Below are 15136 nucleotides of genomic sequence, written 5' to 3' on the forward strand. Positions count from 1 at the left end.
ACTGAGGTCCTCGTTCGCCAACTTCATCAACGAGTTCACTGGGTCACAGGATGAGATTGGGGAACCGGGCATATCTCTCTATACAATTGTGTGATTATAATGCGAAATCACATACTCCACACCGTCGAATCCGTGGTCCGAAGAATTCTGTCCACGACTGCCAACTAAAGCTGTTGATTTAGAAAAAGATGAGGCTGTAGGGAGTATTCCGATTGGAGTTCCGCGAGGTTGGTGCATCGTAAGGCTGCATTGCATTGCGCTGTCCCACCAACGCTCTCTATCCTTTCGCGTACCCCCCAGCCACCACTGTTGCATCCCATCCATCTTCTCACAATATATAGTCTAGAATAATAGTGTTTTCGGGGTCATTTACTCCGTAGCTTAGTCAGGTCTTTCATTCTTTGCGAAGGCTCATATCTTCTGGGGTTGGGGCGTTTGAGAAATGGGTTGATTGATGACTGACAATGAATGCAGGCCTTACGAAGTTTGTGCAACGCACATCTATCGTAGAGGAAACAAGAGGGTCCCCGTTTTCTCTGTTTCAAGTGAACCATGTGAGCTTCTAAAGGGATGCATTCCTTCGATAGTCAAAAGAAGCCGCAGCAACCAGTTTGAAACGGGAGGGATTATGGGACGTTGAGAAACACGATACGAAGCAATAGATTTACGATGGGGCATGGAAGCTTACAGTGACATCGATCGATGCTAAGGTGATGAAATGATCATTGTATATTGTCAAGCTATAGCCAAATGTTTCGGCACCTAGGCTTATAGGAGTGGACATCCTGTTGTATAGGTAGTCATAGTAGATAGCGATAGTTGGTCCGTATTCATCGGGAGATCGGCCATCAAGCTTTGTTCCTGGCCCTCTGATTGGCCGTTCACTGGACTAAAGCAACATCAGCGAACCCCCAAATTCCTTTCTTCCCCAGATTGTTTCCTCCACCATCCCTTGGCCTGCCTGGATTTCTTACTCAACCTGTCTCTTCTCTATTCCGTGATATAGCAGACGCCATCTTTGTCTCGAGTATCTCGCTCCCTGTTCTATGTTTCTTGTTTTCGCGATATCCACTAAATTCTTCAATTCCGCTTCGACTCCGCCCATCAAGCCACAATGCCAAGTCCCGTATCCAATGCGGCTGTTCTCAGCCTCACTCGACTTCAAGCAGGCAGCTCGCGTCTGCGGGGTGTCAATGTCGCCCAAGCGCACTCTTGTTCTTCACGCCCAGTTTAGACAACCACCGTTCTTCGTCTTTGATTCTTTAATCCGTTCTTCATTTCGTCCTGTGCGATAAGCTCGCGGCCCTAGAATGTCGCATTTTCCGCAGGCTCCTCCTCCGGGAGCGTATGTGCCGCCCAACGACCAACAGCCGCAGTACTCGCAGCAACAGCAACAGCAAATGTCGCCCTCAACTTACCAGCCGAATGCGATGAATCCCACAAACACACCGAACTACGGGTACCAGAATACAACGCAGAAGCAGAGCTCCACGGCGGCATTCGGGAAGATGTTCGACCAGGCCGTTGCATCCGGGAAGCCGATGTTTAACAAGTTTGGGAAGACGATAAGTTCCAAGTTGGGCAATAAACCAATGGGTCAAGGCACTCCGCAGCATCTGCAGAACTATCAAAACTATCAAAATCATCAGCAGCAGCAGAACCCGCAACAGTCCCAGACATTCGGCGCCCAAACCCAGCAGCCACAACAGCAGCAATGGGGTCAGCAGACCCCTCAAAGTACCTATGGGACCCCTCAGCAATCGCCGTATCCAGCGTCAAATTACGGAACGCCTGCATCGGCAAACTCGGGCCAGAGCAATTATTTTCCCCAGACGAATCAACCCATGAATCAGCAGGTACCGCAGCCGCAATCGCAGCCGACCGAATCGGGCTATAATCCAACTCAGTATACGCAAGAGAGTGTTGGAAATATACCTGGACAACAAGCGCAAGGAACTGGCTATGACGGACAATACAACCAAGCACAAAGTCAACCACAGGGTCAGACACAGGGCCAGGCTCAGTTCCAACAAAATCCACCCCAGTATGCCCCAAGTCCCGACCAGCAGAGCGGTGTGGTGGGAACCTCGATGTCCCCAATCAGTTCGCCTCCTCCACCTGCATCCCAGGCAAATCTACCCCAGAGCTTTGGACAGCCTAGTGTGCCGAACCCGCAGCACCAATGGAACCCCCAGGCGCCAACTGTGGGAGGTGCATCATTCGACGGCACAGTGTCTTCGCCGACCGTATCCCAAGTGCAAGCCTTTAATCCTACACCTCCACCTCCACAATATGGAGGAACGGGCAGTGCTGCTGTCCAGACTATTGATCATCAGCCACAGCCACAGATACAGCAACAACAACCTCAATCCCAACAATATCCGCAGCAGCAACCCAATCAATCACATCAGTATGGACTCCCAAGTTCCAATCCAGACCAAACGTATCACCAGGAAACGCAGCAAGCTTTACAACAGCAGCCACCAACCCAAGACCAGCGTCCCCCCGAGCAACATCAGCAGCCATGGGAAGCTACACCTCCCGTAGCACCCCATTCTCATACTCCCAGTCAGAGTGTGCCTCCAATGACTCCTCCACCGCAGACTACTGGCCAATCTCCGGCACCGCCAACGGACAATGCACATAAACCTGTGACCGATCGACCACCCACAGAGTTTGTCGCGGAACTACCTGCTGACCTCGGCAACCTTAGCCTTCTGGAGAACGCAAAACCCCAATCACCGTCCTACCAAGCCTACCAGCCCCCATCATCAAACGGCCGCCAGAGCAGCTCGCCTGCCAACAGATTCAGTGTCCCCAGGCGAGCGGTTAGCACTAGTAGCTTACCACTGGCAGATCCATGGAGGGTAGCCGATACAGCCACAGAACTGCCAACTCGGGAATTTTACATCATTGCAGACGTTGTCTTCGATGTCCTAGACAGAAAGTTCGAACCCCAGGGCACGGGTTTGTTGGAGGCGAGCAAGATCCTGCAAAGCTGGAGGATGCAAGGGGAAATCGTCGATGCTGCAGCTCGTAAGCCTTTCCATTTGACGAAATCGGTAAATTCAATTTATTGACCTGTCCTGCAGAACTATTCGAGTATAACACGTACAGCGCATTTTCACGGATCTGGAGCTTGAGAAACATTCCGCATATACTCGTGCCCTGCCAACCCTCATTGATGCCATCCTTCAATTTCCAACAGCAGACCCATTCCCAAGAAATGGCTGTGCCGTCTGCACTCAATGGCACCCCATACCCAACTTACATGCCCGCCCTCAATCGAGCAGGGTGGTACAAGTACCTTTTCCAGGAATCCCTCCTCGAACCGCAGCACCTAGATAAGTTGTTAACATCATTCTGTGCCGAATCGTACAAGCCAGGTGTACTCAACCAGCCTGATCTACAACGCTTGGATCGGAACCAGTCGCCAGCTCTTGTGGCAAGAGCGAGTGCCCTCCGGCAGGCGGTCAATCAGGTCTGTCAAGAGATAGCCGCCGAGATGCACGTCAAACAAGCAGGAAGTGCGTCGCCGCCACCGGCTCCCCAACCACATGCCACCTTCCATAATCCTCAATAACTGAATCATGTATCTCCACCGCATTGTCAGCTAAATTAATTAATGATAGACCAATAGTTCAATCCTCATCATAATCCGAAACTTGTATTTACTTGATTGGTCTACACTCCTTCTTGTGATCCTTGACTTTTATTGAATTCCCTCTTCATTCACTGTCGGACAGCAGTTGATGAGAAACCCCAAAGCTCCGAAGATCTGGCTCTAGGATGCTACTCACCCTCCTCTCTGCCTTCTAGCACGTAGAAGAAGAAGGAGTCGCTTGACCACACGAAGAAAAGGGAGGAAAATATCAATTTTGAAGTTCTATTTTCATGACCTGTTTAAGTATTGAAGAACATCTCCCCTTGGAGTTAAAGATGGGTATCTCATACAAACCATTAATGAAATATTGTTAACCAGGAACAAAGAGAAATCTGACCAGCGTTTCGTCCAGTACCTTTGAATCTATCACAAGAGAAACAAGAGGAATCATTTTATCCAAAGTACTTCCTTCCCAATTCCATGGGTAGGCCATGACGTGAACTAGTACCAGAAGTCGGGATTGTCGAGGTCGACCCAGGGCATGTCGCACTGTGCATCCATCCTCCGATGACATTTTTTCCTCCAAAACTTCTTGTACGGCTTGCACCCATTATCTTCAAGATCGTCGTTGACGTAGCTGAAGTCGTCCCGCCCGTCGCCACCTTTGTCCCAGTTCTTGGAGAATCGACTCCAGAGCTTACACATGCCGACGTCAAGCTCTGCGTCGTTGGCGGTGTCCTTATGCTCCTCGTAGTACTTCCAATAGACCCTGCACGCCTCGTAGTTGTGATAATAGTCGCCTTTGTCTTTACTCTCCTGATGCGAACCTGCTCCAGGTTTCATGACACCCTTGTAGAAGACGTTACACATGTTGATGAGATAGGCAGCGGGGTTTGTCTTCTTGAGCACGGAGAGCGGTCCCTCGCGACAATCCTCGATAACGTCGTCTTCGTACTCCCAATGCCTAGCCAGCCACACAGACGAAGCCCAGAACAATTCCGACTGGCTTCCGTATTTGTCACCGCAGGTGCATGGCCATGTCCCTGACGACGCGGAATGGGATCTACTGAGTCGGAGGTAGTCGCTCTTGCAAACCGGCAGCATGGGCGTGGTGTCCTTGAGATCTTGTTGGTACGGATCGAGGTTGAACTCTCCGCTCAGGAAGCCGTCCACCAAGCCCTTGTTGTAAGTGTCGTAGGAAGCATTAACCAGCGCCACCTCACTGATATTATAGGGATCTAAGCTTGCCCGGATATTCCTTACGCCCCCGTAGTTGAGGCCGTATAGCTCCTCGTGCTGCTGATGGACAGGCTCGTAACAACCCGAGAGGCATGCGGTATCTCCATAGTAATGAACATCACCAGGGCGGCTTTCTTTGGCCTCCCTGCCGACTGCGTCGGCAGATGTGCACTTGACATAGCATTGCTGATCTGTGTAGATTTTGGAGATGAGATTGTTTTTCATTTTGTTCAAAACCTGATCAGAAACGGCTTCCGAGGCCTCTAGGAAGATCTCTAGCTTGCGAAGGGCGATGAAATTGGCGTAGGTGGAATACCGGAGCTTCAGGTGAGTAACCAGAGGCGGCTCCCAGGTTTCGGCATTAAGGTCGGGAGGAGTATTAAGCCTCACCATAGTCTTCACCAGCTTGTCTTTGACATGATCGACAGCATTTTGGATGTAAAGGTAGCACTGACCCCCACCCTCTGTGCTCTTTCCGTACGTTCCGGGCCCACATTTCCTTTGCTTTATCTCACTTGTAAAGTAGGGTTCATTCGCTTCCCATGAGAACATGTTACTGGTGGGAAACTCGCTGTATGACCAGGCATCGTTGAGAGATCGCTTCATCGTTTTGACTGGTTCCGAGAGACCAAACGCTTGCAGAGTGTCGACAAATCCAAGCAGATCATGGGTAGCAGCAATATTAGACTTCAACTCTAGATCTGCACCACGTTTCTGGGTGTCCCTTTTGTGATAGCCCGTCGAGGATTCCTCGATCGAGGCCTGTGGGGTGCCCACCTTCCATTGGAACTTATGGCTGTCGGAGGTACCATCGAGGCCGCGCTTGTTGATCCCATCGAATTTGACACCACCAAGGATGTCGCGCCATGAAAGATGGTCCAGTGCCGTAGAAAGCACGTAGTCTATGTTCATTACGCCAGAAAGATTCTGCGGCTTGATATCTGCCGTAGGGAACTGATTCTCAGGCTTGCGTAAATTCTGCCAACGATGGACGATACCATTTTCGTGGCTTTCGAGAAGCTTTACCAGTGCCTCAATCCGGAGGGGCTTTCCATCTTGATGACGGAAGTGTGGAATTAGCTTGCCACCGAGCTCCCAAAAGTCCTGTGCATCGCTGGCGTGAGAGGTCTGCTCACGCCGTTCCTCCGCGCCTAGCACGAATGGCACAGAACGGTTTGTTGCCGGTTGACCTCTCTCGAAAGCCGTTGTGCGTTTCTCTCCATCGATCCTAAACAGTACCGAGGTGCGATCTACAACATGCTGTCGGGTGTCATTAAGAGACGCCTGCAGGTCCATGGCGGGATTGTAGACTTCAACGAACCAAGGGGTGTGGCTGATGTTGGTACGAGCGTAGAGGCTGTGTTCATCAGATACTGCATCTGTCTGGTCGGCAATTGTGAATGCCTCATGGATTCCAAAGACACCAGTTACAAGAGAGCTTTTGCTTCCTTTGGCGGGCAAAGACCTTTCCCAAATGGTAGAAAGAGAGGGCCTCCAGACCCCATCTCCGGAAGAGGACGCAGAATCGAGAGGGGACAACAGGGGGAGATTCTCGCCAGAGGAAGATGCCGAATTAGCCAACGAATTGGGAGGTCCCTTGTGAATCTTGGGGGGGCGGAAACCTTTGGACTGAAGAAATGGGATGCGACTTTTTACCATTCCCATTTTGCCCACCAGTTTACTGACCGGTTTCGTGACCAAGTTAATCATTTTGCTGGAAATCCTTCCAGCAGCCCACTCCGCCGTTTTGATGCCCAAGAGGCTTCCCCCTTCAGCGAGCTTTTCGACTCCCATGGCGATCTTCGTTCCAACGCTCTGAAAGGTACCAATCAAGGAGGCCTTGATAGTGTGTATGGCAGCTGAGCCGTATGCTTGCATAGTGGCGAGCGTCCCCATCTCGGCCGCAGAGACAACAGAGATTGCTTCGAAGACAGGGGCCATTGCTACGAAACCGTCCCCCAGGGTGACGACGGTGATGATCGTACCCAAGATACTTAGAACAATGTTCAAGATGTCGTTGCTACAAAGTTGCCCCTTCTCACTCGTTGGAGAGTGGAAGAAGATTTCGCCAATTTCACCGCAAACCGCTTGGAGTTTTCGCTTTGCAACTTCGATCGCCTTGATGAATTGGTCCGTTTCTGCATAAGCCTTGCGTATTGCCTCGAGAGTATAGATGATTCGACGAGCGGTATGACGTTGGTCTGGCCAGTATGCTCGAATGTAGGCGTTCGATGGCATATTGGTGCAGTACCCCGGGGTTGAGAGGCTGCAAGTCATGTTGTCCCAATTCAGCAAGTCCAATGCAAAGAACTGAATCTGAGACATACCCGGACGTGTCTTTTAGAGATTTCAGTAAATGCGTTTTTCTCTTAGGATTAGAAGAAAGGCCAAGACGTTACCTTCAGAGTCTCGAGGTACCGATCAAATGATTGTTGCGACCACTCCTCGAGAAAGTCGACCCATCTGGATTCATAGAAGTTCATTTCCGTGGGATGAAAGAAAAGTTCCTGAGCTATTGCGTCTGCAACCTTTCGCTCGTGGTCCTGGGCTGTTTTGGAGGAGTCGTCGTGCTGTCCTGATGTCTCATGTCCCAACCTTCCAATGTCAACCCCATGTACCTGGGCTTCGGCTTGGAATGTGAAGAGGACAAGAACGAGAAACCAGCTAAGACACGTGAATAGCTTTGTGTATCGAAGCGAAACCGATGATGGTAGAGGATTTATGCTTGAGCTAAACGGCTCAAGCATATTGGGGGCTAATAGTGAATGCAACATACTGTGGGTCCTTGTGATGACTAGTGAGCCGCACTGCGTGCATCACCCACACAACAAGAAGGAAGTTACATCTGACGTGAAGCTGAGAGAGAAATCTTGGAGAGGAAACGGTGGTTTATATATGTTGGCGAGGAAGGATCTATCAAACCTTCTTCGAACACTAATCCCATTCATGGTAACTACGTCTATTGCAATTTTCCCTACTGAGAGTTGTTGAGGAAAGAAAATATCATATATTGGTTGAGAAAATGTATTAATCGCTGAGAGAATTGTTGGCCCCGTGTGACCCAGTGGTAAGTTGTTATCGAATGTATCACTTTACCTTTGAGTGACGCTTTCGGTTGAACACATGATCCAGCAAAAGATGGTACCAGAACAGTGCCAGGGTTGTGGTTCGCTGAGACCTGATTAAGCAAGATCGGTGTTGTTGGAAGGCTGCACTCACCGGTACCCACATAGTCGGTGATTTTTACAAGTGCTATTGCACCCATGAACTCATAGGAGTGTATATCTTGCCCGCATCAAGATCCGCATATCGGACCACGATCAATCAAGAAAAACGGTGACCCGAACTCAAGATCATACTCAACAGAATTTGTTTTTGGCACTTCAGCCTTGCAATGAGAAGAAACAATAATCATTATATTGTGTTGCACCAGGTCAAGGTAACGCGGTCACTGAGAATGAAACCCAGGATAGATAGCATACACAACCTAGAACAGTCAAAGAGAACGAGAAACCACCACAGAGCTATCATCAAAAGCAAAACTTCCTTCATTCTATGAAAAGTTGATAGCGCGTGTTACTGGTGATTTTCTCTGCCCTGAACTATGTTTGATCTTTTTGAAAAGTCTATGCGTGAATATTGACACCCATGTACGACTTGTTGAACGGGTTTCTTGAATGTTCCGAGACGGTAAATATCTCGGAAGTCTACGGGATTGTGTGACAAGAAGAGTTCACAGGCAAACAGTTAAACTGAAACCACGGTATAGGATGCGCATCAACGGGAATGAGTCTATGGGTTTGCAATTCTGTGGTTGAATATCTCATCGATGAACTCTACTGCGATGCAACCGGATACTCGCGAATTAGTACGTCATGTGATAACTAGACTAGCATCTGCCATGAGGCGAGCATTCATGACAGAACATTCCTCCCAGTGTTAATGGATCTAGACGCTTTGAGTACATCCTTCCAGTATTGTTTCGTGTCCCATGAATCCAATAAGGTTCGGTAATATCGTGATGGGGGCATCCTGTTTGGTACTAACAGTGAGCGGGGCACTAAAGGTCTTGGCGTAGTTCGCCTAATCCCGTGATCCCCAACTTTACTTGTCACGCCTTCCCTCTCTCCCTCTCTCTTCTTCTCTTCTCTACCGCACAACACGTACACTTATTCCACCACAAGGTCGATCCTTAGGTTGTTCTAAGCCTGGAAGTCGTGCGCAGGTAGCCTTTCGAAGCTCTGTCGCGCACTTGCAAGAGTGCGCCTTGAGACAAGACTGGTTGCTCGCTGTTCGGTTGCCGTCCCGATAAAGACAGCCTTCTGCGTACCTCAGGGTCGTAGAAGTAAAACGTTCAGGCCTAACTTGCGTAGGCACTGCAGACCTTAGGGACTGCAGAGAACTATTTTTGGTGGGGAAGGGTTCTTGTTGACCCCAACCACCTTTTTTCTTTCCATCCACTTTTTTCTTTTCTCTCCTCTGGTCTTAATGACATGAAGTCTAGCTTTCAGGTCGCGTGCTGGGTGATTTCTCCAGGAACTGGTGGGCTGTGTGCACTGTGCAGTGTGTACAGCGGCGTAACAGGCGGGCGGGCACAGCCTGACACCCAATCATTCTGGGTGGGAGCAATATCTACTGTGTACGGTATCAGCCATGCCGTCGGCTGAAGGAGAAATTGATTCACCGACATCTCTCGCCCCCTGTGCCCTGACTGCGCATCAAGTAGTTAGGCAAATCAATCTCCCTCACTTGTTAGCGTACTTGGTGTTATGGTGGATGATGTCTCGAAAATTGGTTTGTTATGGGTAAAATTTGGAAGGCTCGGCATGCATCCTGCGTCATTCATGTACCTTTCCTGGAGAAGGCGGCGCAAGGCGTACATACTGTGTACGTATGTGCTGTGCATGGACATACATTAGGTACGTACAAATGTATGTACTTGTCTCAGCTTACTGCCTGGGCTATTTTCAGAGCACGTAGGATCCATGAAAAGACAATCCACCCAGTAACCGTCCTACTACTTAATGGTCTTAAAGATCGAGGCGAGGAAACAAATTCCTATCCAAAGAGAAATTCTCCGCATTTATCATGAGATTTCCTCCGCATCAGTTGCTCTCCTTGCTTTTCCTTTGGGTTGGCGCGGTCAGAGCTCAACTCCAGCCGATCCATGTCCAAAACAACACCTTCAACTCATCATTCAACCTTTCTCCCATTCAGATTGAAAATGCAAACATTTCCGCGCTTGTCGTCGAAAACACAGAAATCGCCGTGAACTTTGAACGTACTAATTGGGCGACCGGGTCCGTCGCGCAGGATCCCTTCTACCGACCGCCGCCAGTGACCAATTCAACGCCTCCTGGCACCGTTCTGGCGGTCGAAGAATTCACAGACACAACGGTGTATACCCTGCCGCCAGGATTGTCACTTTCTCGCATTCTGTATGTTACAGAAACTCTAAACGGCACAGCTATCCCAGCCTCAGCCTATGTGTTGTGGCCATTCCAACCAAAAGCTTTCCGCAGCGAGTACTCGTCCCTCAATGTCTCTGGTGTGCCCGTCGTAGGATTTGCCCATGGCACAAGCGGTGTTTTTGGCGAATGCGCTCCGAGCCATATCCGGAATCTTTGGTATCAATATTCAGCGCCATACACTCTCGCTCTTCAAGGCTACGCCGTTGTAGCGCCGGACTATGCGGGATTGGGAGTGAACCGAACGTCCGAAGGCGAAGACATCCTTCACGCCTATCTCAACAACCCTGCGGCAGCCAACGACGTTTTCTACGCAGTCGAGGCCGCACAAAATGCCTTTCCAGAATTATCGAAACAGTTTGTTACGATGGGACACTCCCAAGGCGGAGGAGCTTCTTGGGGAGCCGCCCAACGACAACACTCGCGCCCTGTGACGAATTATCTAGGTACCGTCGCTGGTAGCCCAGTCACCAATGCTGCCGAATTGATTGCAATCAATCCGGCCAATGTAGCCATCGTCGGCCTTTTGTCGCGCGGATTGCAGTCAATATACAAAACTTTCACTGATAAGGAATGGCTCACGGAAGCGGGAGTCGCACTCAATAGCCTAGCCAAGGAAATTCAAGGTTGCAACAGCGCGGATTATCAACTATATTCTGACCCAACGCAATGGCTGCGCCCCGATTTTGCCGAGAGCTGGTACCTGGGCGCGTATGTCAATCTGACATCCGTGGGCCGACAACCAATTTCCGGACCCATGCTTGTATTTCAAGGTACTCAGGACCAGGCTGTTAACCATACAGTGACTTCGAGAGTAGTCCAAGACACTTGCTCATTATACCCCGAGAGCCAGATTGAGTACGCAATTGTCGAGGGTGCAACACATGTTCCGGCACTCTATGCCGTACAGCAATTGTGGCTTGACTGGATCGAGGACAGGTTCATGGGTGTGAAAGTCGAAGCAGGATGTCGCTCGAGGAATATTTCGAGCTTGCGACCGGTGGCCAACTACCAGCCGGAGCTTTCATATTATCTGCAATACGCGCTGGAACCATATGTTGTGGCGTGAGGAAGATTGGCGGGAACGATCAAGTCGCAGCAAGAAGGCAAAGTGAATTGGTGGGTACCTGAACGTGGGGCCCTCACCCTGGCGTTTTCCGCTTCCCGAACCAAGGATGCCTAGTTGCCTCTGTTGATTATGGTGTGGAAACAATATAGTGTGTAGGCGGTATTGTTTCTATCGCTGTAGTAGTGAGAAGGAAAGTATGTTGGTTGGTTGGTTGCCAGGGATCTATCCATCTCGCTCATCGTTGATTACCTGATCCTCTCTGCGGCTGATTACCTCCCGTGCTCCCGTGCCTCTTAACAGCCTCATCGGATCGGAAAGTTAGACATTTTGTAATTGGTTATCGCATGTGGTATAGCGATGGAGTATCAACGCTAGAACTGTAATGTTTAACCGTCAGATTAATGATTTATTTTGTACTTAGATGTATACCTATTATATGATCTAGTGGTGTGATATTATGACTCCAACCTCCCTTCCCACTGAAGCCTTTGATTTTGAATCTATTCTATAGTGAAATGATATCTTTCGGAGTATTCGTTTCGAAGGTTGCTGCTTGTTTTGGTCGTCTGTTCATTGTTGAGTCAACACAGACGGAGAATCTGTCCGCATCTTCTCATTGTCCAGAGTACGTCGTCTTTTATTGTGCAGTGCGTATCCTGGGTGACCAATGGTGAGACAGACAACGGCAACGCTGGTGATTCTGTATGTAGTTCGTTAACATTGACTCCTTATATTGCGATCCATAGCGGACACTTACGCCGACTCAAGTGCAATGAACAATGGTTGTTCCCGGAACATTTCGCTGAAGTATCCTTCTCGAAGTTCGACGATTCGATAAACGCATCTCACTAAAATGAATAGGATAGAGAGGAAGAGGAAAATGAGGAAGAATTTCATCCTCCGGTCTATGGTCGTCCAAATGCCAGAGCGTTTGCAAGAAACCAAGTAATCTGCAAACAAGGCACAAAAACAGGTAATGGTGACTACCTGGAAGACCAGGCCAGCCAAAGATATATCCACGCCAACTTGTACGTCGTCCTTATTGGAAGCTAAGCAAGACATTGCACCACCGACAGCTTGTAGTACCAAGGAAACGACGTCGCAGGGAATAAAGATCCAGTAGTACAGTTTGGGCTTGAAGCGGGATTTGGTCTCGTCGACTTGAACAATTCTATCATGGCGTTAGGTAGTGATTTTACTATCAGCGTTGAAGAAAGAATACCCACACTTGAGACAGCAGCACATAGATAGCAGCACAAAAGAACAGCGGGGCTATTGTTATACAAACTGTTCACCACATGTTAACCTCTGCGTATGAGACGAGGCCTCTGTATCCTTGACTTACCGATCTGCATGATGAATCCATTGAAGTCGAAAGGATTGTTATAGATGAGAATGCGTCCCACGTAACCAGCAATCTCGAGAATGCATCCGCAGACTATACTGGCCATAAAACCCAGAGTCCATGTCCACCATCCTTGAATTGCGTGCACAATAAGGGCAGTCGAAAATATGCCAATAAATGTCCCACTGGCGGCTAGAGAAGGTCGATAACCCAGCAGACTGGCTTCGATGGGGCAGATTTCCAGGGTACAGTTGGCGTCTGGCCCAAATGATATGAGCCCATAGGGGAGGGCGTCCATTGTTGATGCAAATTCAATTCGAATCCTGGAGAAGTGTTTGCCTTGCACTCTGAGGGCCGATCAACCTTTATTGGGAGCATAGAGTGAATCATTCTCAATGACATATGATGGCCTAAGTCAGAGCCTAACCAAGCCTTCCCGCATTTGAGGCTTGAGGCTCCAATTTTGCGGCAACCAGTACCCACCTAGGGCGTTTGGACAGGCAAGTTCTCTCGTCTGTTGTGAAGAAGACGCCTAGCACTAGACTCCACCATTCCACGCGTAGCCCCTCGGTTTGCTCGGATCGTCGGACATTTCGCATATGCTGTACAATGCTGACGTCCACGTTCAAAGTCCCCACATAAATTCGCTTGATGCTACAAGAACGTAGTAGCTCTTCGCTTCGTGTAAGAGAACCTCGCAAGATATGACGCTTTAGGAAACCACGAAACTTAGCAAGCTCGTCGCATCCACCAGAGAAGCCAGCCTCTATGATAGCATGCCAAACATCAAGACTGACTTTATCAGTGCGACAATGCTCTTCCGTATACAGGTTTCGATGCGAAAGAATCCTGGGGCTGTGTTCGTTCCAAGGATTGCGGGTGGTGTTTCATTGATTAAATAGAGGCGGCTGTCGTTCTCCTAGTTACGCGTTCTCGCTTCGCATCGGATCCCTCGGATCTTCGTTTAAAGGCAGCCTGTCCGACTCCACATAACTCCTGCAGAAGGAACCTGTCACCAGTGTGATTTGGTAAGACTTCTTGGTCTGATCAAATATTGTTCTACGTCGGGATTTGACCAATAATGTCTGCAGTTCGCTCATCTCGGAGATGGCATAGCAAGTCGAGGACTGGCTGCCAGGGGTGCAAATCCAGGAAAGTCAAGGTGAGTTCATGCGAACCATTAGTTCGGGCAGCATCGAATGCCCAAACTTTGCATCATCATCATTCGTTGTTCTGGCATCTAACAACTCAACAAAGTGTGATGAACATCGACCTTCTTGTCGCAATTGTCTGAAACGAGCAACGAAATGCGACTTCCTTGATTCCGAACCCCCAGTACCGTTATCTATATCAGGATCGCAGAACCTAGAACTGGAACTTTTGCATAATTTCACGGTCGCAACGGCGGCAACCCTCAGCACCGAGACCCAGACTCGGGACATGTGGCGTGTAGCTGTACCTCAGATCGGATTTGGTACTCGATACATAATGGACTGTATACTGTCTTTATCAGCTCTGCACATGGCAAGATCCGACATCAAACGACGCGATCTTCTTCTCTCGCAGGCAAACGTACACCTCAATGCATCACTGAAAGAAGCCTTGCCTCTGATCCCAAGCGTCAATAAAAGCAATTGCGATAAGTTGTTCCTCTTCTCAGTATTGGTATTATACATCAACCTGGCGAGCCCAAGACGGGAAGAAGACATGCTCGTGCTTGAAAGTGACAAAATGCCACAGTGGCTGTTCCTTCTTCGCGGTATCAATCCAATCGTGGAACCTTATGAAGAAGCTCTGGTCTCATCTTCAGTATCCCTCATATATCGAGCCACGGAAAGCAGTTACCAATTCTGGTTTAGCCACACCCCAGCCGAAGATCTGAACCTCGATGATCTCGAGGCAGGTATCCGAATCCGTACCCAGAATGACGAAGCCAAACAAAAGGTTCTTATAGATACTACTCAGAAGATGAGACGGAGTTACACCTTTCTCCACAGACTTGGGGACGAAGCGAGGATACGGGGTTTTTACACCTTTCTTTTTGAGATAAGTGATGAGTACTTAACCTTGCTCAAAAACCTCGACAGCGACTCCTTGTGCATATTCGCTTTCTTCTCAGTTCTTATTCAAGACTTTGAAAAGTACTGGTGGGCGAAGGGGTGGGGCAAACATCTAATTAAGAGAATTTACTTTTTATTGGACGAAGAGTATAGGATATACATACGATGGCCTATCGAACAGATCGGATGGGTACCACCATACACACATTCATGATGTAGGATAAGTGTTGAAGCAATCAGTCGTTCTTCTCTTAATACCAACTTTTATCGCAAACTAATCCGGACACCACGCCCATGTCATCGACCAAGTAAGACATCTAAACATGAGGCGCCTCTTGGACCTTCTTGTAG

At 49.0% G+C, this 15136-nt stretch overlaps 5 protein-coding genes across 5 annotated transcripts; 3 read left to right on the forward strand and 2 right to left on the reverse strand.

Moving 5' to 3' along the window:
* Positions 1–1310: 1310 nt before the first annotated feature.
* Positions 1311–3583, forward strand: BU24DRAFT_466268 (uncharacterized protein; the record flags this gene model as incomplete). The annotated part of the gene is made up of 2 exons (XM_033532349.1): positions 1311–3036; positions 3093–3583. The coding sequence occupies 2 exons, from the start codon at positions 1311–1313 to the stop codon at positions 3581–3583; spliced, it is 2217 nt and encodes a 738-aa protein (XP_033379914.1).
* A 69-nt stretch (positions 3584–3652) lies between these two features.
* BU24DRAFT_284242 (uncharacterized protein) lies at positions 3653–7717 on the reverse strand. Its single transcript, XM_033522758.1, has 2 exons — positions 7243–7717; positions 3653–7180 (listed from the first exon to the last, which is right to left on the reverse strand). Exons 1-2 carry the CDS (start codon positions 7615–7617, stop codon positions 4106–4108), a joined length of 3450 nt encoding a protein of 1149 aa, XP_033379915.1. The 5' UTR covers positions 7618–7717; the 3' UTR covers positions 3653–4105.
* A 2214-nt stretch (positions 7718–9931) lies between these two features.
* Positions 9932–11380, forward strand: BU24DRAFT_435975 (alpha/beta-hydrolase; the record flags this gene model as incomplete). Its single annotated transcript, XM_033530130.1, has 2 exons — positions 9932–9985; positions 10061–11380. 2 exons carry the CDS (start codon positions 9932–9934, stop codon positions 11378–11380), a joined length of 1374 nt encoding a protein of 457 aa, XP_033379916.1.
* A 570-nt stretch (positions 11381–11950) lies between these two features.
* On the reverse strand, positions 11951–13023 carry BU24DRAFT_466271 (RTA1-domain-containing protein; the record flags this gene model as incomplete). The annotated part of the gene is made up of 4 exons (XM_033532350.1): positions 11951–12080; positions 12138–12551; positions 12607–12667; positions 12726–13023. The coding sequence occupies 4 exons, from the start codon at positions 13021–13023 to the stop codon at positions 11951–11953; spliced, it is 903 nt and encodes a 300-aa protein (XP_033379917.1).
* Positions 13024–13415: 392 nt separating this feature from the next.
* On the forward strand, positions 13416–15109 carry BU24DRAFT_284402 (uncharacterized protein). The gene is made up of 2 exons (XM_033522759.1): positions 13416–13887; positions 13983–15109. Exons 1-2 carry the CDS (start codon positions 13807–13809, stop codon positions 14997–14999), a joined length of 1098 nt encoding a protein of 365 aa, XP_033379918.1. The 5' UTR covers positions 13416–13806; the 3' UTR covers positions 15000–15109.
* The last annotated feature ends 27 nt before the right edge of the window (positions 15110–15136 follow it).

Source organism: Aaosphaeria arxii, assembly GCF_010015735.1.
Source record: "Aaosphaeria arxii CBS 175.79 unplaced genomic scaffold BU24scaffold_9, whole genome shotgun sequence".
NCBI lineage: Eukaryota > Fungi > Ascomycota > Dothideomycetes > Pleosporales > Aaosphaeria > Aaosphaeria arxii.

Excerpts from the sequence above, each read along its gene's own strand:
- BU24DRAFT_284242 (XM_033522758.1), bottom strand. The coding sequence starts at position 7,617 with ATGTTGCATTCACTATTAGCCCCCAATATGCTTGAGCCGTTTAGCTCA. Across the intron at positions 7,181-7,242 it reads GGTACCTCGAGACTCTGAAG|ACACGTCCGGGTATGTCTCA; the intron begins GTAACGTCTTGG and ends AATCTCTAAAAG.
- BU24DRAFT_284402 (XM_033522759.1), top strand. The coding sequence starts at position 13,807 with ATGTCTGCAGTTCGCTCATCTCGGAGATGGCATAGCAAGTCGAGGACT. Across the intron at positions 13,888-13,982 it reads GCAAATCCAGGAAAGTCAAG|TGTGATGAACATCGACCTTC; the intron begins GTGAGTTCATGC and ends AACTCAACAAAG.